We start from the raw sequence: 23,718 nt of genomic DNA on the forward strand, positions 1-23,718 counted from the left end.
GGCAGAGTTCTTAGCCATGAGGGAGACTATCCCACTGCTCAGTGGCTCCCGTGGCAGTGCAGGGCAAGTCCACTGCAGCCCCGCTGTCATGAACTTTCTCTCTAACCACCAGCTGATAGTACCAAGGCTGCAGCCTTCCCCACACTTTGTGCCGCCTGGGATCAGATGTCACAGGTCCTGAGACCATGCAGGGAGCCCTTTGCAGCTCTACTGTTAATGCCCCACTCATTCATTTGCCAGCCAATAGTTTGGGAGCCATCCCCGAGCAGGAACTGTTCATCAGCGGGGCAGCGGACAACAACTAGTGCTACTGTTTACAGCAGGGGTTTTCAAATGGGCAGGTTGGGACCCCTCAGGGGGTCATGAGGTTATTATATGGAGGGTCGCGAGCTGTCACCCTCGACCCCAAACCCTGCTTTGCCTCCAGCATTTATAATAGTGTTAAATATATTTAAAAGTGTTTTTAATGTATAACGGAGGTTGCCATACAGTCCTGGTCAGGGGGTCTGTGCTTCACTGGGCCAGGATGATTGCAGCTTCCCCTGCACCTTGCTCCTCGGTGTCCTGACACATGTGATTATGCAGGGAGCCCCCTATAGCCCACTGTCAGCACTGCCCTAGCCCCAGCCCTACCTCCACAAATATAAAAATAATAAAAATATAAAAAATCTTAAAAATAAAAATTGATAAAAATCATTGACATTAGAAAAAAGAAAAATTGAATTCTGCCAGGCCTATTCATATTGCAGTAGTAGTTGGACTCCATCCTTACTGTGCTAGGCACTCTATAGATACATAAAATACATTAATGGACTATAAGGTGGGTAGAAAGCTGGCTAGATTGTCAGGCTCAACGGGTAGTGATCAACGGCTCAATGTCTAATTGGCAGCTGGTATCAAGCGGAGTGCCCCAGGGGGTTGGTCCTGGGGCCGGTTTTGTTCAACATCTTTATTAGTGATCTGGATGATGGGATTAATTGCACCCTCAGCAAATTCACAGATGATACTAAGATGGGGGGAGAGGTAGATATGGTGGAGGGTAGGGATAGGGTCCAGAATGACCTAGACAAATTGGAGGATTGGGCCAAAAGAAATCTGATGAGGTTCAACAAGGGCAAGTGCAGAGTCCTGCACTTAGGACGGAAGAATCCCATGCACCGCTACAAGCTGGGGACCGACTGGCTAAGCGGCAGTTCTTCAGAAAAGGACTTGGGGATTACAGTGGACGAGAAGCTGGATATGAGTCAGCAGTGTGCCCTTGTTGCCAAGAAGGCCAACGACATATTGGGCTCTATTAGTAGGAGCATTGCCAACAGATCGAGGGAAATGATTATTCCCCTCTATTCGGCAATGGTGAGGCCACACCTGGAGTGTTCCGTCTACACTACAGAAGGGATGTGAACAAACTAGAGAGAGTCCAGCAGGGGGCAATGAAAATGAGTAGGGGGCTGGGGCACATGATTTACAAGAAGAGATTGAGGGAATTGGGGTTATTTAGTCTGCAGAAGAGAAGAGTGAGGAGGGATTTGATAGCAGCCTTCAGCTACCTGAAGGGGGGTTCCAAAGAGGATGGAGCTCGGCTGTTCTAAGTGGTGGCAGATGACAGAACAAGAAGCAATGGTCTCAAGTTGCAGTGTGGGAGGTCTAGGTTGGATATTAGGAAACACTATTTCACTAGGAGGGTAGTGAAGCACTGGAATGGGTTACCTAGGGAGGTGGTGAAATCTCCATCCTTAGATGTTTTTCAGATCCAGCTTGACAAAGCCCTGGCTGGGATGATTTAGTTGGTGTTGGTCCTGCTTTGAGCAGGGGATTGGACTAGATGACCTTCCAACCCTAATATTCTGTGATAAGAAAGACGCTGCTGTTCTGAAGAGTTTACAATCTAAGTATGTTCTAAATTAGGTTCTCCCTCCCATTAAAGATTGGCAGGGGCACATTGTGCCTAGGATCAAGCACTCACTGTTCTGCCTGGTGCTGCTTGCTAGGTATTTCGCTGTTGTCTTGCCCTCATCTAGCATTACTAAGGCAACTTCTTCCATGTATTGGTGGTATTTTGCTTCTGTCATCTTTCATTCTGTTTCAGGGACATTCTCAGTTGTGTCAAGGTGCACAGCTTGATTGTGAAACAGGTATGCAGGGCTAATTTTTAATCAGGAGTTGGGAAGGAACACTTGCCACTGGGATGAAAGGAGCATGAGGCGTTGCCAGCTTTGTCAGTTGGAGGGAGATTAAAGTGGATACTTGGCACTGGAGAGTTTAACACTTGGAAGGGAAATTGTATTGGGGCATGCCATTGACAGGAGGGATTAAGAAGCATTGATAGCTAGGAAAAGAGGGTTAGGTTACTATTCTTGCCATTAGAATAGGATTGGGAGGCTTGTGGGAGTGGTCTTAGGGCATGTCCTCCTCTCCTGCTGCCACTGCCTCTCCCCTCCTCCCAAAAATAAACCTCAAGAGGGATGCACTTCTGGAACATCCTCTTATTGCTGCATTTCAGGTATGGGCTCCAAGAGTGCAGGATACATGTTGGCTAGCTGTTTCCATTGATTAAGCCCTACTTTCCTTAAATTGTGGGGAGGTGTCCTAGAGTACGGGCTTTGTTCCTATACCAAATCCAAAACTGCAGCTCGTAGTCTTGCCTGAGCTGTTTGCCCTGCTCTGGAATAACTACTTAAACTTTTTTAAACCTTTAGACCAATTACATCTTCATGCATCCTGCTATTAATATGAAAGTCTCTCCATGTGCAATACATTACATTTGTTTAGTGTTCTAGAGTTCTGTAGTTTTCTCTCTCAAATATGCATAGTCCTTTGAGGCATTGCAACCCAGTAAATACTGGATTTGTAAGGTTTTAGCCAGACTAAAACAAAAAGAAAAATGCGGCTGAGCTGGAGGAGGGAGCGGAATCACCTTTAAAGAATTTCACGTTGTTGGGGTTCGTATAATAGAGGAGTCCTTGAAATGTTTCACTGTGGAAAAACAATTCAGAAAACAAAAAAACAATACTACCCCCTCCAACCTCCCCGCTGTTTCCCAGGCACTTTCCCATCCTCTAGCAAACAGTCTGCCATTTCAACCTCTTTCTAATGCCAGCTGAATTTCAAAACCTATTGGGTGTGGATGCAGAATATTAGGTCTAATTTGCTATTAGTTTAGATGTCTGTTGATTCCTTCCTTGACAAATTTGAGTAAATAAAATTTTGTGTTCGCAAGATTTACTTTAGAATGGCATGTTGTGCAATGAGGTTTTAGTTGAAAACACAATAGCTATTGAATTAAGCTGCTTACAGAGTGATCTATAAAATCTTTCTAGATGTCTTTCTCTAACTGCAGAACAGCCAAGGACTCATTCCCTCTCCCACAACAGCCCCCCTCCCCCCGACAAGTTAATGGGTTAAAATGGCAGTAGAAACTGCCTTCTAATACTAGGGTTTGAAAAGTGCACTTAACCACTTGCTCAGGGCATGTAGAATAAAGCATCAGGCAAAGTAATTTACAATCCTGTTTTCCTTTGAGGATAATGCAAAGCAAGACTACATAATGGAAGTATTATTTCCTGTATTTTTGTCAATTCAAGGTCCCTACTTACGCTCTACTGGAAAGGCAATGAAGGAGTAGAAGTGGCTTCATTTCTTGTTTGCTGTTTTTGAATGGTTTAGAATGTCTCAAACAATGGGTACAGGATCATACACTTGCTATTACATAGATGAGGACTTAGAGACTTAAACAGGGAAAAAGAAATCTGAAAATATTATATGATTCTGACCCCTAACGAATCCACTGACACAGAAACATTGGGTTCATCAGTTCCATGTATACTTTTCATTAAAATGGCTTTCGCTTGGGGTTGATTCAAACAGTCTCTGATATTGATCCTTGTTGCACAAAACTGTGTTTAATGTACACAGTATTTACATAGCAAGCTAACCACCTTGGTCAAAAGAGAAACAAAAAGATGAAACATCAGCTATCTTTTATTCAAATGAAGCTTCATTCTGGTGCAATTTTTAATCTGAATTTCAAAAATTATTTTACGTGGCTATAGCTCTTGCATTAATAGTTACGTTGTGCGAAGTATTTTAATAATTTAACAGAAAAGGCTTTGGAAGGAATAAAATAAATGCATTGGCTTAAATATATCTCAGTGGTTACAAATTTTAAGGCCCTGTTTAACTTAGAGAAGGTATTAAATTGAATTTTCTCAGATAATTGACAATATATTTGAAATGGTCTGCTGTGTGAGTGGCTTTTTTGCTTCATGAAAGAGGAACTATACGCCAAAAAGGCTTCTCTGATGCAGCTACCTAAACTAGCATAGTTGGTGGTCTCCTGTAAAATTCTATTTTTTTAACAAGTATGTAATGAAATATTTAAGAAAAATAAATCTAGCATAACTGAAATCTGAAGTTGCCCATATATTCTTATTTAGAGGTATCTATCTGTACTGCAGGCAACTTGAACTGTTCCCCGTACTGGAAAATTTAATGTACCACTCAATTACTATTCTTTAGCCCAATTTAAAATAATAGATTGGGAGTAAGGTCTTAATGCAGTGTAACCTTTGGAACATTAGAAATAACCTCTTTCCCTTCTGAGGTTGGTGTACAGTAATGGCATCAGTCTTATCACATTACATGAATATATTTTCTAACTGTATTTAAAACTTTTTCACTTGACATTTGTTCAGTATGTCTCTCCTTGCTCTCGCCCATTAGACTACAATACAGTTTAGAAATACTGTCAGTGTTGCAAGAAAATATGCCATATCTTAGGGCTTTATGGTTCCTTCATTATGTTGTTTTGGAGTTACATTAACCCTAGCTTGCATATCTTTCAATGTTTGGACTTTTCATTTATGCTTTTGAGATTTTTTTGTTGAACTTACTGCTCTGTTTTGCCACAATCTATTTGATTCCTCCTCGTTGGTGGGAATCCTTTGTTTTCCCATAACACACTTAGTTCTGTTTTTATTGATGTGTATAGTTGCAACTATATGAAGTATAGAATAAAATACCTTGGCCTGTGTCTATATTTTTTTATCACTGTTCCCGAGACCTCCATGAGTTTGTTTGCATTCTGAGTTTTGAGAATGCTAACAGATGAAAATGAATATCTACTACAGTTCTGGTTTCGATCCTTAATCAACTCACTTCATTAAGAGAGAGAGGGTTTTTGGTTTATCCTGTTGCTGAGGACTCAAACTTGCTTTTTTGAAGGATCTTTTCTTTTTTCCTGAGCACTCTTGCTTCAGAACTAAACTTTTTCCTCCTGTCATTTTACTCTCAGAAGTGTGCTGGGCTTGATTTCTTCCTCCCTTCCCTTATGCCCCCACTACCCTACCCTCCATTCACCTTAATGGAGGTCAGTTACTTATAAATTACATATGTATCCATTTGTGATTAAATATGTTATATAATTCTTGGTGTAGTGTTCTGATACTATAGGAAGATGCAATCCTTGTTTCAAAGGCATTGTCATGTGCATTCTTTGACTGAATATAGTTAAAGTGGAGCAGAGGGGGCATTGGTATAAATTTAGTTAATGCCATATTATAGTTGAGATTTTTAAATGCATAAAAGATAGCAAAGTCAATGTTCTGGTTCTTGCTGTAATTATGCCACATTGCACATACATATATTAGCTCTTTTGCCCTATTGCCATACACTGGAAAAGAAAACACAACATATCCACAAGGAGGTGTGGTTGTTGCTGCTTTGATATTCAGAACTTTGACTTTCCAAAGTTTGGTTCCAATCCTGTGTTCCTTACTTAAGGCAAAACTTCAACTAACTTAAATGGGAGTTTGCCTAAGGAATGCACAAGTTGGGAAAGTAGGGAGCAGAGGAGGTGAGAAATGAGGCAGTAACACAGATTTATTTTTTATTTTGCATGTAATATTTAGTCTCAAGCACCAAAAACCTAGTTGAAGTGGGGTTAAGGTTGAAAATATCTGTACATTACTGCAGTGAAAAACACTTTACGAAGTCGTAATAATTTATTAAGCACAAGTGTTATAAAGCAATTACCATGCAGCAAATCTGTTGGGTTTTTTTACTGTTTTAAAACTTTGCTTAGTGAGAAGAGTCCCTATAGAATTTGCATGCTGTACAGGGACACTGTTCCTTTCAAGATGTGCAAAGATGGACTTTGCTTTTACCTACAAAAAAATTCTACTTCCTCCATGTAGCTTTCTTACATTTGCTTCCTATGTTGTATTAGGCACACAACAGACACCTCCACCCCTTACCTTTCTCCCATGTTGTGCGAGGAGAGCTATGTCTTGGGGAGGCATGTGGTGCAGGTTTTGAAGTTGACAGTAGGAGACTACATGGCACCTCTCTCCTTGAATGTAACTCTCTCCGTCTAACTCCTAACCACTCCCAGTTTCACCCCATTTGGCATATTCCTACTTTCCCTTTATGAAGTCATCATTGAATCCATATTATACACTAGAACTTCCTTTAATAACCAGCATTTTGAATTGTTTTACCAACAGACCAACCAAATGTGGTCAAAGATACCAGTCTTTATGAAAACCAACATACTAAAAACAGGTTTCAGAGTAACAGCCGTGTTAGTCTGTATTCGCAAAAAGAAAAGGAGTACTTGTGGCACATCCGATGAAGTGAGCTGTAGCTCACGAAAGCTTATGCTCACATAAATTGGTTAGTCTCTAAGGTGCCACAAGTACTCCTTTTCTTTATACTAAAAACAGTTTGGAGTTTCTGGCCACGATATTTTGTAGCTGTGGGCATCAAAAATGTTAGAAAAACATTCAGGAGGTGAGATGGTTTCATTTTTGAGCCCTCATCTCTCCCAAATTCCATGTCCAATTTGCCTCAGACTTTTGAGAAAAATTTTATCCTATTTAAGATAATTTTTTAATGAAAATTCAGGCAGATTGTCATTTTAGTGAAGTGAGAGGAATTTAAAAAATGGTTATAAAGGAAGGCTAGCAACTACCTGAGCAATGTCTCTTGCGTCTTCAAAACAGACCTGGAGTTGAGGGAGTTTATTGTATTAAAACAAACAAAAAAACCCACCAAACAAACATTGTTTACACAGCTATGGATAAAATGCCTAACACCATACCATTGAAGGTCATGTTGGAAAGAGAGACAGTGTGGTGAATGGGGCACACCTGGGTCCTGTTCTTCACTCTTCCACTTACTTGCACTATGAACATAGGCAAGTCATGGTATCACTGTCCCTCTGTTTCCAGTAGTGCCCTTCATCTTACTTGTCTGTTTAGCTTCTTAGCTCTTTGGAGCAGGGTCTGTCTTACTATATGCATTACAATGTCTAGTATAATGGGGTCTTGATCTTTGTTGGGGCTTCTAGTATTATCACAGTAACAGTAGTAAATATTTGATTACTTGTATACTTATATATATGCATATTCAGTAGCAAATTAAAGTTACAAATGAGTATATTTGTGAAATATATATTTAACTCTTTCATCACTTAGGTTCCTGTGGCTAGAGCCAGCATTCTCTGGCTTACTGGGGAGTATTGTGAACGAGTTCCAAAGATTGCACCTGATGTTTTGAGAAAGATGGCTAAGAGCTTCACTAATGAAGATGACCTTGTGAAGCTGCAGATCTTAAATTTGGGAGCAAAACTGTATTTAACCAACTCAAAACAGGTAAGCGTAAGACTATATAAAAAAGGGATCCTTTCCTGCCACAGGAAAGTATATTTTTTGCATTCTGCATGGATTAGCACTCATTTCTTACATATAGATCTAAAACAAGCAAGCTTTACATGTGGAAATTTACTACCGCATCACTGACTGGACCCAAAACTAGTAGCACACAGAACAGGAGGTCAGTGTATTTGTTGCCTTAGCACTAGGGTTGTGTGAAATGTAGCAATTCCATTTGCAGGGAATTTGACAAACCCACCTTGATTTTCAGTTGTTTGGGTTAATGCTTTTTGAACGTAAAACTCCAAAGCAAACTGCTTTGCTAATTTTCACATGCTTTTGGGACCATGCTTTGCCTCCCACCAGATATCCTAAAATCCCTCTTGCCTTTTTCTCAGGTCAGATCTGCTAGGATAACAGTGAATTGCAGGGGGACTACGAACCTAAATCTCCAGTAGAGGCAGAGTCTCAGGACTCTGCCTGTAGAGAGGTGATGACTGGAGGCAGGGCACCTAAGGGGACATCCTTTAGCAGACCACACAGGGGTCAGAGGTGCAGTTACCTCAAAACTGTCACAATGACCACTTCCCTTTCCTTACCCTGTCATTTCATATAAAAAAAAAAGCTTTTCTAGCCCTTCGGTCATAGAGATAATTGGAAAAACTTGAACTGAATATAAACGGATACACTTATGCCTGCCTGAATCTGCAGATAGCCTGAAAAAATAATGGAGAGGTATGAACTGCCCCATTCATCTTTGATGAAGGCCTTGTGAATTGTCATTGTATGGCCACGGAATATAGCATTTTTTCACAAAGCTACAAAATGGAGCACATTTGTCATGAAAGTTGTCCACTTTTCTATAGCCAGTTGCCTGAAGTTTTTCTCTATCTCCCTGTCCTTCCAGACCTGCATGCCTCTTGGTCTCCAGCTTTCCACTCAACAGGAAGTTAATTGGGTTGCAGGGCATATTCCCTGCACTATACCAGGGAGCTAAACAGCAAGGTGGGCTTGACCCTATTCCTTTTCTCCCCTTTTCTGTGGATCTGCCACTTGCAATTCTGAGTTTCTTCTCTAGTGGACTCAAAGTAGAACATGCATCAGATTGTTTGCCAGGCTTCAAACAGGCTTCAAAAGAGTTGTCACAGTAGTTGTCAAAGGATTTTGGTGTATGCATATGGCCATTGAGAGGAAGGAGCATTGATCCATTTGGAGACCCACCAGCCATCCTTAAGAAAGAAACTAACTAAATTCTTCAAGTAAAAGGTTATGGGCTTACAAAATGAGAATAATCTTTTATCCATGGCAATGCTGTAAACATAAAAGTTCTGCAAGCAGCATACTTAGGAGTCCCAAGGTGGTCCTGGTAGGGAAAAGTTTAAGAGCCCAAACTTATTTTAAAAAGTGGAAGATACATAGTTTTGGGAATATCTTCCTCAAAAAATAGCTTATGAGCTCTTCAAATTGTGTTCTTTGGAAAATCCTACTGTATTTTGAAGTCAGACCTTTTGAAGGAAAACATACGTTCTCATAGCATAACAACATAAACACTTCACCAGATTTTCTGACAATAAAATGACCCTATGTTTATTGTACCATAGTAACAGACTCTGGCTTTAACAAAATTTCTGTCTACCTTGCATTTCTCAACCATATTTATTTTCATTAGTTTTAAAAACACTGTATAAAAGTTAGATGCTAATTTTTTACCTTAGGTATGGTGGTTATAGTAACAGGTCCAAGAATCTAAAATGTTTTTACTCTTATAGGGAGGCATTGATTTTGAAATAAGGACAGTCTTGAATACACTAAAGACCTGGTAACCTAAAAGACTATCCTGTTTCAAATGGGCTATCGCGCTATCCTTTTTTCCATCAACTAATGGGGAGGCACCAGATTTTGCTTCCTCTTTTGGGTAATCCTGCAGGTGTTCGGAGCTGTCAAGTAGGGGAAGAGAGCACAATTGCAAACAGAGTCAGTCTGTGATAGATCCTCATAAATTGTGTCTACATCAGAAATTGACTGATCAGATTTGTATCCAGTTGTGACATGGGAGTTGGATTGCCTCCCCATTCACCCAAACAAAAAGCTACTAGTATTCTGCTCAGAGAATCTAGAGGAGGGACCTCTAGCAAAGGACATTTTCTGTGTCCACTGGGGAAGGATGCTTATGTATGTTTTTTCCGCCAGTGCTGCTCATAACAAAACTCCTGGAGAGACTAAGGTTTGATTAATAGTTCCAAATGGAAGGTTCTCATTTTTGTTGCAGCTAACCAAAGCAAATTTCATTGGCTGAATGGCTTCAGATTATCATGCAGAAGTTGGTCACATAGCTCCATGTCAAACTGGGAGCCCTTGCTCTGGTATTATGGCTAATGACATAAGAGAGCTCCATAGGCATGACCATCTCCAAAAGGTAGCTAAAGGCCGCCTGTCCTATGAGAAGCCATCTACAAGAAAGGCTTGAAGTTCCAGATGGAGGCTTACAGTGTTGTGCAAACAGTCCTATGTGGACTTTTTTTAATATCCTGAATTAAAAATGCTGGACAATCTTCTTCACCTGCCTATGTCTAACTTAGACTCACTACATCTCAGGGTGATAAGACCACTATTTTAGCCTGTTACGAATTAGTTGAAGCCAGATCAGTGTGTAGTTTTGTTCTGGGGGTTGGGGGAGAGTGGAGGGGAAATCAGGTTAATGTGGGGCTTTTGACATGTTCTGACCATTCATTAAAAAACCCTCAGTGTAATGGGGTACTAATGAGGTACTGACAAAACTAATGTATTTTGAGCCATTCATTACGTGAGAGTTCAGGATTCTTATATGGAAGATCATTTTCCTGATTGCAATGGTTTCAGTTCAGAGCGAATAAGCTTTATGCTTTAGCGATCATATTTTGCAAAGATACACCATATTTGCAAAGATAAATTGGCGCTATGTACTCATCCAAAGGTTTTTCCAAGGTGGAGTTAGAAGTTCTATCTTAAGGAGCCTATTGTCCTGCCAATGTTTTTATGTTTGAATTTGAGTCCTTTCTCCACACGCTCAATGTTAAAAAGACTGGGATTTATCACCGATTCTCAAGAGTGCTCTCGATCCTGTCTATTTTAAGTGTTCACTTCAGTGCTCTAGAAAAATCATATGTACTTGCCTGAAGAGAATCTTCCACATAAAATTTTCTCTGAAACAGATGCCCTCTCAGCCCTGTCCTTCCAGCAGGAAAGCCATTCAGCTGCCTTGCTGTCTTACTTATTGCAAATTGATGCTCTCAACTGCACAGTAGCTCCTTCCTTGCCTGTCTTCTCAAAATTGGACTTAGATACTTTTCAATTTCAGAGAATTTCAGGAAATGTTTGTGGAATCAGTCTTCTCACAAGGGAATTCCGTATCTGCTGACAACTGGAACAATTAATCTCTTCAGATGTAGAACCAATATGAAGCAGATGTTGGTGCAAAACAAATGGTCAAATAAGAACAAACACGTCCTCATTTCTTGCTTCAGATTTAGAGAATCTGGTCATAGTATATTCCGTTAACCTTCAACCCTCATAGAAGGAAGTGACCAAGAGGTTAGTCTGAAATGGCAGAAAATAATTTCTCTTTGAGCATTCCCAATATAAATAAAACTCAGCATCGCAACAGACTCCCTCAGCTGTTTCAGCAGGTGTCATGGAGAAAGCAGCCTCCAATGCACAAATATATCACTAGATTTGAAGGATATGATTTCTTTTTCAACTGAGAATCTATCAGTTATTTAGTGGCTACTAATGTATCAGAGATTGTTTCTGTATTTTCTTGAGTGTGGCTTTCACTAAAAAGCAACAGAGAGATTAATAAATACCATTTGGTATACCCAACAATGTTACATTTTGTTATGAATAGCACCCCAACATTCTTGATATACTAGACATATGTCCAATTACTATGCATGAAATTTCCTCTTTCCCCAAATTTTTTAGGAATCTCCCTGGATCTCTTTCCTTCCCGAGCCATAGGGAGAACAAGATTGCCTGCATTGCCCTCAATATGCTTGTAACACTTACAGTTCTCCATTGAGACAATGACTAATCTAATCTCATGCTTCAGGGCTTCAGCTGGTCACTTACAGGGTTCAGGAAGGATTCCTCCTGACTGCACAATTGACCATACACATTCTGTTTTTCGCCTTCCTCTGTAGAAGGGACACCAGGCAGGGTGAAACCAATGTTCTGATGTGGTACAGAAGATCCTCTTTTTTAGATGCCTGGCTTGTGTATTTTGCTTACATGCTTAGAGTCAAACTAATCGCCAGATTTGGGGTCAGGAAAGAACTTTCCCTAAAGTCAGATTAGCAGATTTTTTGCCTTCCTCAGCTGCATGGAGTAAAGCTCATCTGCTGGGATGATCTGGCTGTATTACACCCAATCAGTTCCCTGGCATTGCAAGGCCTCAAGCGTTAGTCGATCTTGGTCTCTTCTCTGCCAGTGGCACGTAAGTGAGGACTGAAATGCTTTAGACTAACTAAAGTTATTGATTTCAGTATATGGGTATTTGGGTAAACTGTGGTGGCCTGTGACGTACAGGAGGTCAAACTAGATCGGGGTGGCCAAACTTACTGACCCTCCGAGCTACATATGACCATCTTCAGAAGTTCAAGAGCTGGGGTATACCTGCTGGGGTTTGGGGCTTATGCCCCATGGGAGGCATCTGCTGGGGCTCGGGGCTTCAGCCTTGCTCAAGCTGAAGCCCTTAGCCCCCGGCTGATGTGCCCCATGGGGCAGAAGCCCCGAGACCCCCCTTTTCTGGGCAGAAGCCCATACGCCACTACCCTGCTGCAAGGCAGCGGTCCCGAGCTCCCCCAGAAGCCATTATGTTTATTATTTACCTCCACATATATTCTAGAAAGTTTGGTTGCTTTGTTACAGGACAAGAGAAATTAGTCTTTCTGTGCAAATTTCTATATTGAATGCTGCATATGATGCTCTGAACAAGTCATTGCTCTTGAAGGAAACTTGGAGACCTAAAGCATTCTTTTGTGGGGCTCTAGGAATCCAAATTTGTTGTGTCTATATTATGACTGTAGGACATAGAAGTTAATTGTAGACTTTGGGATTCTGTAATCTCTTTTTTGAATGGAAAGATTCTGCTGGTAGGCAAAAACTAAACCTTACAGGACCAAATTTATTCACCAATACTGGTGCAAGGAGGTATATAGTGCTGTCTCCATCTATGTGCCCCAGTGGCAATTTACAATTAAAGGCTGTAATTTTCTCCATTCTGTTCTTTTGGAGTTTCTGGCAGGTTGAGAAGGGGTTAGTTTTAATTTACAGCCCGGGAGCCCTGGTAGCAAATGTTGCAGAAGGGATAACCTGATTTAGTTTAACCTTTGGCACCTGAGAACCCCCTTTCCAAGACAGTGCATTTCGTTTGGACTGTACAGCATAAACATTGCATGAGTCCAGATGATTACGTGTTTTCTGTCTGATATAAGGTTACAATTTTATTACTTTATGTATATCATAATAAAAACATTCATTTTATATCATACAAATTTTACAAAATAAAGAGCACTATCCCTTTTCCAGAGTTCATACAGTAGCATGAGAGGATAAGCCTTTTCATAGGCTGATAAAAGTGGAGAAGGGAAAAGAGGAAGAGCCCACTTAAAAGAGAAAACACTAAGTATACTTTTCATCATTGGAAATTCATCATTTTTCAGATCTTTTGTTGACACCATAACGCATCTTGTGATATATTTACATAGCCCACACCATTTTAGAGGAAAAATAAAGTTCTCCTCTCTGTGATTTTATTACTCTTTCATTTTTACACCAATTAATCAAAATCATTCAGAAAAAATGTATGCATCTGTGGAAAGTCATATAACCCTATTTTCATTATAACAGTGAAAATTATTAGTGCATTTTTCTAGTACATTTTACTTTACATTGACATTTTTAGACATGCATTGTATGGTATCAGTTTCTATCCCACACTATAAAACTCTTGAGTTATTGTTACAATACAGCACAAAAATAAAGCTAAATGCATAGCAAAAAATAAAATATGCAAGGAGCTTATGTTTCTCAATTTAAAAAATTCCCTTTGACAAATTTAGGGTTTTTTTTTTAAAAAAAAATCCTTCATTATTCATCAGTTTTGATTTGATGCACTGAAAATGTATTTATTTGTCAGATCAAATTATTTTTAGCAGTTTCTCTTTTAATGGCTTGGAAATGTATTTATATAAGTGGTTTGGAGCTCTACGTACAGTATTACTCTCTTTACACCATGTTCTGCAAATCTAAGCTTTTTGCAGCAGAATGTTCCTGTTCCCTGTGTTTCTCTGTTTTATTTAAATTAAACTGAATTATTAAAATTACTCAATTCCTGTTAATATTCTCAGACATCGAATTAGGAAATCCTATTATGCTGTAAAAAGCTGCGATAATATAAGTTGCTTCCTTACATAAATAAATAAATGACCGATATTACTGGAGGCTTTAAGCTGCAAGAAAAAAATGGAAGAAGTCTTTTATCCTGGTTTTTAGAGGGCATCAGCAGCTTGCTTTTATGAAAAAGTAACAGCTAAATGCACTGCAAATAATTTGCAGTAATCCAGTTCAGTGATTCATGTGTCTGCTTTAATGGGTCATAATTCAGGGTAAAGTAACTGAGTGCAGTCAGAGTGCAGACACTGCTTATGCCAGGGACAGTATCTCTTCATAAAACACACCTCAGCAGAAGCAGTTTGCCAGCCCCCTAATACCCTCTGATGTTTTGATGTCCTGCATATTTTTCCGATTAAGTTTTGAGTGCCATGTTTTTAGTTGTATTTCCACATTCATTATCCTCACGTAGACCCTTCAGCGGGTTTGCCATATATGATTATTTTTTTAATGATGCCTTTCTTTCCACTTCAGCAGTTTAATAATCTAGCACATGGCTGCTTCTCAGTACTCAGCATTCACCTCCCCGGTACAGAAGAGGACATGTGGTTTGGCTTCAAAATTCCATTTGCAGCATTAGAAATGCATATTCCCTATGGAACAACATTTGTTTGACATAACCATTCATTTTTATTACCTCTTTAAATATGTTTATCCAGAGTTATCAATAATCATAAATAACTTGTATTCTCTTCTTGTCCTGTTTTTTTCCGCAGACAAAATTGCTTACACAGTACATATTAAATCTCAGCAAGTATGATCAAAGCTACGACATCAGAGACCGTACAAGATTTATTAGGCAGCTTATTGTTCCGAATGAGAAGAGTGGAGCTTTAAGCAAATATGCCAAAAAAATATTTCTGGCACAGAAACCTGCCCCATTGCTTGAGTCTCCTTTTAAAGGTATGACTGCCAAAATCATCTGCAGAATGTTGATTGCCTAAAGCAATGTGGCAGCATATTCTCTTTCTAATATGCCTAAAATTGTGTCACTTAGAAAATACAAATGAGAACAGTATGCACTTTGCTTAATCACTTGTTTTTCAACAAGCAAGGTTTAAAGTCATAATAACATCTTGGTTTGTATGTTGCCCACATATCATATTTACCTGATAATCCTGAACATGTTTATCAATTTCTATTCATGTTGGGTTTAAATTTGGTTTGAATAATAGAAAGTATACATCTCACGTAAGAGTAAACTTCTCTTTTATTTAGGGAGATGTCTTTGCCACTCGGCAAGATTGTCCACGTTAATAGAGGGATGTTAGTGTAACTATTGTTAATGCATTATCCATATGAAATTTAATAAAAATGTAATCTATTCAGGTTCTTTTTCAGATGTGGCTATTTCTCTGATACTTGTTTTCCCTAGGTATTTTTAAAAATCAAAACTACTATATAGGATTCTTTCCTGTTAAAAAGTTATTGTTCCAATTAAAAATATAATCTTGTGCTGCTTCTTTGCCATTTTATTTTGTATATAGTTATTGAATCCAGGATTTAAAGCTCTAAAAGCAGCTTCAGTTTGAAAAAAAAACTATTACAATTCTGGATGTGTTTGTGCCAAGACATGTATATGGATTGTTTAACTGTGCTGTCATTCTTAATATTCACAGTAAAGTAATTTTTAGAGAAGCTACATTTCAGAGCAACACCTCTAAATACACTGACTGATTAGCTTTTTTATTGACCATTATGGGGGAGATTATTGTAATCTATGGACTGAAATCAGTTTTTTGACCTATGAAGAGCTTCCTAGTTTATATTTATTCCATGACATTTGAGGTAATATAATGCCAATTACCTTTAGCCATGATTAAGATTGCTCTTTGTGATATAGAGCTCATGTTGTTTGTATATTTTTTCCCCTCCCCTTTTTTTTTAATAGATAGGGATCGTTTCCAGCTTGGCACCTTATCTCATACTCTGAACACCAAAGCCATTGGGTACCTGGAGTTATCTAATTGGCCAGAGGTGGCGCCTGACCCATCAGTGCGAAATGTTGAAGTAATTGAGTTGGTACGCTGACATTAAGAGTAACTTTGCTTAACGTATTTGTAGACATTTAAGATAAAATAGTTGTGTTATATAAAAGAAATGGTTTTAAGTTATTCTTTTGGTTTGTGTAAACTGCAAATTGAATCCAGTCATCTTATGTGGCCTACATCCGAGGAAAAAAAATTAGATGCTCCCCCACTGAGATGCAGTGTGTGTTTCCTCATGGAAAATGTTCCTTTTTTCCATCTTCCTCATGGATGTTTTTTACTCACTTCCATGAGTTTTCTTCACCTTGGTTTATTGAGTTTTTGTCAGTTGTGCAGCAATATTTTGATTGCAGTTGATGGTGTAGAAGTTGCAGTAAATGAAACTTCTTCCCATTTAATATAACCTTTAATCTAATCTAAGCCTAAACAGAAGAAAATAAGGAAGTATCATTATAAACAAGAGCAAACAGAGGACTCAAAGATAAACCATGAATGTGTCCTTTGCATATTTTTCATAGTATAATGGAGATGGGGAAAGAAACAATGGTATGCAAAATCTATTCAGAAAACCTAAAATGCACAATGTATCACTTTTCTTCATCTTCTGATGGGATAGTCAGTTTTTGAATTAAGAATCAGTTTTCCACCTTCATACTAATTTCATGCTTAAATTGTGAACTTAGAACAGGGCCTAGTTTTCCATGTGTTTGTATGTCAAGTAGCATGATGGGGCCCTGATCCTTAATGCAGCTTCTAGGCTCCACATGTATATATGATGGGTGGGATTTTATTTTCAAAATCACCTGAGTAAGAGCACAAGTCCCATTCGGTCAGTGGGACTTCTCCTGAATCATTCAGGCACTTTTGAAAATCGTGTGTGTGTGTGTAAATTACTATTATGACATCAGAGGTGAGCTAGACAGCCACCAAAACAGAAAAGCTTCTTGTCAACTGTCTAAATGAGCCATCTTGATTATCACTACAAAAGTTTTTTTCTCCAGCTGATAGCTCATCTTAATTAATTAGCCTCTTGCTGTTGATATGGCTACTTCCACCTTTTCATGTTCTCTGTATGTGTATATATATATATATCTTCTGACTATACATTCCATTCTATGCATCTGATGAAGTGGGCTGTAGCCCACGAAAGCTTATGCTCAAATAAATTTGATAGTCTCTAAGGTGCCACAAGTACTCGTCGTCTTTTTGTAAAGGAGTGTGATCTCCGTCCTGAGCAGCTGCCAAGCTAAATTAAACATGATGTACTTAGCAGGCAGTAAGACAGCCAGGGACAATGAGGCAGCCAATAAGGTAAGTCACAAGGGCTAGGGCATAGCATGTTGTAAAGAGTTGGGATCTCTTCTTTAGTAAATGGATGATCTGTTTGCTCCTATTCCAGCTGAAATTGCAGCAAAAATGGGTCTTAAGGAGGGACTTGAATGAAGAGGGTCTGAGGGAAAGCTAATCAGCTCAGGAAGGGCATTCAAGGAGTAGAGGAGGGCCTGAAAGAAGGTGTGAAGACATCTTTACACCTAATATTGAAGATAGTAAGGTGTTTGGCTGCTGCAATCACAGGAAATTGATCATGTGAGATATATCCTCTTGTTTCTAATAGATAACCGCTCAGGGATCTTGACACATGACAGTCCTTCTCCAAGGGTATTGCCAAGTATGTCCTTGGGAAAATTCTTTACTGACCCCAGTTTTGCAGTCTCTTTAATACTATGTATGAGAGAGAACCTGAGTGGTTAAGCATCTCAAGGTACCACTGATATCCAAGTAAATGTTCATGTTTTTCCCATGAATATTAATTGGGAGGTAGAGAATTCAAATGTAGATTACTCTGAGGAAAAAAACATTATCAGAAGTACCCATGTTTGTACTGAGCTTTAACCAAGTCTCTGTGATCCCTGTGTTCATACATTTCAATAGCTTCCAACCCTACTACCATAGCTTCCTGTTCTCTAAATTTTAATGTGATTTCCAAATCACTGCCACCACTGTGTAACTGACTTGCACCACTCTACTAGCTTAGCTGGCTATCAGAGGGTTTTTCCCAGGCTACAGCAATCCTCCACAGGTCCTACACTGCTCTATTGCCCTCCCTCTCCCATGGTATAGGGAACTTGGATGAGGAGGAAAGGATATGGCCAGAACATATGTGTTCTGGTGCGTAAAAATTGCCTGTTAGGGGGGACATGGCAGCCTAGAACAAGATAGTTGCAGCCCTAAGATTACACTTAAAACTTGGGGGCGTTGAAGGTGGTGTATAGTCACCTTTCTCATTCTTTATTCCCTCAAGGCCTATGGAAAGCTGAGCTCAGTTGGACCCAGTGATCTAGTACTCCTGGTTTTATCATAATACAATCTATAATAATTTGCCTTATCTTACATATAATAATCCTTTTTGGAGGCAGTCTGTGATCCCATTGGCTTTCTTCACCACATTGTCTCTTTTTCTACATAACTGAATATAGAAGTCAATTATTTTACTAAATACTTTCAATTTAAGTTTACATATGCAGAAACATTTGTAATTCACTTACAGGGAAAAGAATGGTCTGTGGCATTAGGCAAGGCAAAGAAAGAGAAACCTACAGAGAAGTTTTACTCTGATTCAGAGGAGGAATCAGCCAGTACTACTGACACCGGTATGTATATGGCTACTAATTACAAGTCTTTTTGATTTATCATACCCTCAAAACGTGGTGCTATTACAGCTGGAGCAGTTAAAAAACATCAGTGTTATGTATAAATGGGGGAATAATGCTTACACTTAACTTCATGGCAGCTGTGTGATAAGTACTAATTGTATGGCTAATGTCATCTGTAAGTATGTAAATTATATGAGTTTAATAGACTTTACTTTGCTTCTTAGTTAAAATACATGGAAAGGCGTTACTCTTATCAAACTTGACTGATCTTGAGAGGTTCTGCAACCCACTGAAGTCAAATGTGCATACTGTCTAGGAATAAAAATGTCTACAGACATAGTTGTGGGGAGTTACAGATATTTATCATCTCTCAGGATTGGATCCCAGGTGTTTTAATTGGCTTTTACTGAGGTACCTGTTTTGGCCACATGCAATGGCATGTTGTTAATACCCAGCTACATTATAGTGCAGCGATACTCAGACTGAGGCTTGAGAGCCACAAGTGGCTCTTTAATATGTATCCTGCAGCCCTTTGCAGCACATGATATTAAAACCGTGTAATTTAATTATTAACCAATTGGGATGCTTTTACTTTGTTGTTAACCAGTTGTAGTTGATAAAATAATAATACTTGGTCAGTCATTTTGATGTGAGAATAATAAATAAATAAAATAAAACTAAATATTTCCCCTGTCATGCTGTTTAAATATGAATATATAATACTATAGTTAATGAAGCAATGAATTCATACGACTATGGCTCTTTTGGTTAATGATGATGACTAATTTGGCTCCTGAACCACTGAGGTCAGAGTATCACCACTATAGTATATTTTACTATGTTTTCTATTAATGGAGGTTTGATTGCATTATGCTTTCACTATAGAGTACCAAACTTTGTATTTATGTAGACATTGGGCTAATGAAAGAATGGCAGATGGCTCATATCAGAGGAGTTGTGTGAAATAAGCGAAGTAAGGAACGATGTGTCCAGATACTCCAGTCTTTTAAGGGTACTTAAAGCCACATAAGCAGCTTCTTGAGGCTGCCCCTCTCCACTGCATCTGAATATAGTTCAGACATAGGGGGCAATCAGGGCCTCAATGTTTAGCATTTGAGAATCAGAAGAATTAGCATGTGTGTATGTAAGGTTGAAATGCATGGAAAAGAGATGTTTTCACATCTGAATTCCCCCTAAAAAATGAGTGTATCTGAGTAGAGGAGAATTACTTAGGGTGATTGGTGGATGAAGCTAGAAAGGGATACATTCAACTTAGACATGAGGAATGTTTTTCAACTATAAGATTAGTTAGAGAATGAATAACTTATTGAAATAGGTGGTTAAATCATCAGTATAGGTGTTCTAGATTAGATTAGATAAATACTTAGGCAGTTAGTGTAGAGGGTAGTCCTTCATTAGAGTAAAGGCTTGGTCTAGAGGATTCAGGAAGTCGTTTCTTACTCCTTGTCTTTACATGTATTTTTTTTCAAGAGTATTGGTAAGGATCCTGGTACAACTAATCAATTTAAAGTGTCCTAATTTGGACGGGTACAGTACCGTGTGTTCAAGAGAACAGTCTTTTGAAATAGCAAAACTTACAAGTTAGCGATAAAGAAAATAAAAAACAAAAAATGTTTGGACTCTGGGTAAATATAAAATCCGGCAAATAAAATTATACATTTCTTTTTTATAGCTATATACACATTTGGACTCCACTATGTACTACATATATAAAACTATATTCATAAAAATGTAAGATTTAGTGTTTTTGTGTTTTAGAGAGTGAATCTACTAGTGAAAGTGAAAAAGAGAAGAATGAGAAGGAAGAAGGCAGCAGCATGGAGAATAGTGAGAGTTCTTCAAGTGAAGAACTGAGTGACAGTGAATCAGAGAGCAAAGAAGGTACAGCAAAGAAAAAATTCAAAACTACTGAGGAAAGGTAAATATGTAGTGTGTTTTTATCCTTTAAAGAGCATTCGGAGTGCTTTGGATGTAAACACGCTTTTGAATACCAAATTAGGCTACTTCCTTGAGTCAGAGGAAATATCTGAAAATATTGGCTTAAAAGAACCGTAGACACCCATGCATTTTGAGTGACATTACCTTTTTCAGTATAGTTTGAATGTGTGTGTTTCATATTTTCATTAATTGAACTCTTAAGCTGAATTTTCATACCTCAGTAGTAAAATCTTGGGGTGGCTTTCTGAAAATAGAAGTAACCTTGGGAGGCTAGTTAAGGGATCAGACAGTTGTATGAAACACTTAATTACCTTTTGTGGCAATTTTGCTGAGGGCTAAAATTAAATCCTTCAACACTTTGCCATTATGTAACTAAGACAATTGATTTTTCTAAATAATGTTATATTAAAAAGATTATGATTGAAATAGTAGAGGCAAGGGCTGTGAAGGGAGACAGTTATAAGATATTTAAGTGTTAGCGTTTTTTAAGATTGTCCATTAACAACAGCGTTATCAAGTATTAGAGTATCATTAAAATTTTGGGTAATTGGGGCTAATACCTTGGATTGTATGAATCTGTTTTTCCATGCCGTCAGCAAGTGGTCTCTGCCGACATGATCACCCTTTACTCTGTATCCTGCTGCCAGCTCACTTGATGAGTTTGCAGCTCAGCTCAGTCGTGGCTGACAGCGCTGATTGGGGCGCAGTACGCACTCTGCTCCTTTTATTACAGACAGTAATTAAAGCAGCTCGCCCTGCCACTTCCATAACAAACACAGCATAATGCCCTAATTATGACTTTATTAATTTAAGTCAGGATTTAATGATTTTAAAAGTGATTTATATTGTTTTTCCTGTTCAGAACAAATGAAATCTGTAGGTTAAATTAATACAGGCTTTTCATCATTGCAAAGTTAAAAAGCTAGTTACCAGTAAATTCTTTTCATTAGATTAACATGTGAAATTCTAAGTAGTTAGGTAAACAATGATTACCCATCAAAATTGAATGATGCATAATAAAATAAGATTTTCAAGATAAAAGTATTATCTTAAAGCTAGAAGCTGTGTTTATTCAAAACAAATTGCTTTACTTATTGAACTAAAAGAATATCTGACTCACAGTGGATTCCTTTTTGATGCAAATACTATTGTTTAGGTTCCATGTTAGGGCCTGTGAGGAAACAGAGATGGGTTTGGTTGGCACCAGTTTTGGTTGGAATGAATAACTAAGTTTAAACAGAAGCAAACTGTGACTTTTTTCAGTGACCTCATAAATGTTTGTGGAAGGTTATTGTATATGCAGTTTAATTCTGATGTTACTTCAAAAACCTATTTCTTTCACCTTGGTTTTGAAGAACAGATATGCTCTTGTAACAGTTGCTTTCTACATGGCGCTGTAGCACTCTTGTTCAGTTTTAGATTCATAGCATGTTAAAGCTTCTGCCGTAAGCAGCACTATTTTCCTTTGGTTCTAAAAATATAATTTTTAGAGTTCAAATATAATTACATGTGCTGTGTAGTGTTACCATATCTCCATTTTTAATAAGTGGGAATCATATTAGCTTCAGAGAATTCAATTCTAAGAAATATGGATTTTTTTTTCCTCCAAACTTTTTTCTGTGTCCTTAGATTTTTTTTCAAGGTTTTTTTCCTCCCTGTAAAATATTGTGCATCTTGTGGAACAGTAGCATCACAGAGCACATACCTTCATTTCCCCCAAAGACTTAGCAAAAGTATAAAATTTATTTAAAAAACAGAACCAAAACTTCCATTAAAAATCCGGGCTCTATATAGTTGCCTTACTCTTGTTGAGTGGTATCTTGCCCTCTGAAATATTCCACTGACATGCATGGACTATTTCAGTAAGGTACTACTCAACATGAGAGAAAACCTTTTGTAGTAATAAACACCCATTTTTTCATGGTCTGTGTGTATAAAAACATCTTCTGTATTTTCCGCAGTATGCATCCAATGAAGTGAGCTGTAGCTCACGAAAGCTTATGCTCAAATAAATTGGTTAGTCTCTAAGGTGCCACAAGTACTCCTTTTCTTTTTGCAAATACAGACTAACACGGCTGTTACTCTGAAACCTACTCAGCATGAGAAAGGGTGTGAGAAGGTGGCACAACAATAGCACTGTGTATTGGCCCCTTCCAGCCAATTATTTTTATAAATACTTTTCTCTTTCTAGTTACTTTAATTTAGAGGCATGAATGAACAATAGTACATTGACCAAAAAAGGGATGTTTATTTGCCCCCCAAAAAGCTTTAAAATCCATCCAGATTCCTTTAATCAAAGCTTACCTAGTCTGAAAGTTTCTCAGTGTAATACAGTAGGCACATTTTTCTAGCAAATGCCATAAATTTAGTACACCCAGACATTAGTTATTCCCTTAATAGTTATTGATGACTTTGTTTTCAGTGGTGTTTTATGACCTTTCCATTTTATTGTTCTTTTTGAAGTATGTGATTATGTAATTGATGGGTTTGGATAATCTGGTAAGATAGTTTATTTAGAGATACACAGTAATGTCTGTATAGCTTTGTGGATATGTCTTGCTGTTGTGCCATTTTCACCAGGTTTCAGTTGTAATGAGGACTTGGTGGATAGAGCCTAGTTTATTAAAGGTTTGGAATGCCAGAGTGTAGAACATTGTCTGAGCTTTTGTTTTCTATGTGTCGGTTTCTTTTTACAACCAGATATTGTTCTTTATTCCTTGACTTTAAAAATGAATGAAGAACCTGTTCTTTTTACACACAGTGACTCAGATGAGACAGAGAAGAAAACAAAGTTGATTTCCAAAAAAAGGAAAAGTTCTGGTTCCTCTGACTCAGAATCTGTCTCAACAGAGGAAAATTCATCGGACTCCGAATCAGAATCTGACTCTGAAAGTGATGCTGAGTCTAGAAAGCCTAAAAATGCTGCTGCCTCCAAGGTAAAATCTATATTACCTTGTATAAAGCTGTGTCCAGTCATTCATGTATGTGTATTCCTATTTTTTAATGGGCTCTGGGATCTAGAAATTCTCTGAGATTACG

At 38.3% G+C, this 23,718-nt stretch overlaps 1 protein-coding gene across 7 annotated transcripts in view; it reads left to right on the forward strand.

Annotated features, from left to right (window-relative positions):
- Window positions 1-23,718, forward strand: part of AP3B1 (adaptor related protein complex 3 subunit beta 1) — a 346,462-nt gene that overhangs the window by 210,656 nt on the left and 112,088 nt on the right. For all 7 annotated transcript variants that reach the window (XM_073344162.1, XM_073344164.1, XM_073344167.1 and 4 more), the window contains 6 exons: window positions 7,473-7,649; window positions 14,795-14,981; window positions 15,970-16,100; window positions 18,615-18,717; window positions 20,500-20,659; window positions 23,441-23,615. In XM_073344162.1, the coding sequence (XP_073200263.1) occupies window positions 7,473-7,649; window positions 14,795-14,981; window positions 15,970-16,100; window positions 18,615-18,717; window positions 20,500-20,659; window positions 23,441-23,615 (933 nt within the window). The remainder of the gene's footprint in view (window positions 1-7,472; window positions 7,650-14,794; window positions 14,982-15,969; window positions 16,101-18,614; window positions 18,718-20,499; window positions 20,660-23,440; window positions 23,616-23,718) is intronic.

This window comes from Lepidochelys kempii, chromosome 5 (assembly GCF_965140265.1).
Source record: "Lepidochelys kempii isolate rLepKem1 chromosome 5, rLepKem1.hap2, whole genome shotgun sequence".
Classification (NCBI taxonomy): Eukaryota; Metazoa; Chordata; order Testudines; family Cheloniidae; genus Lepidochelys; species Lepidochelys kempii.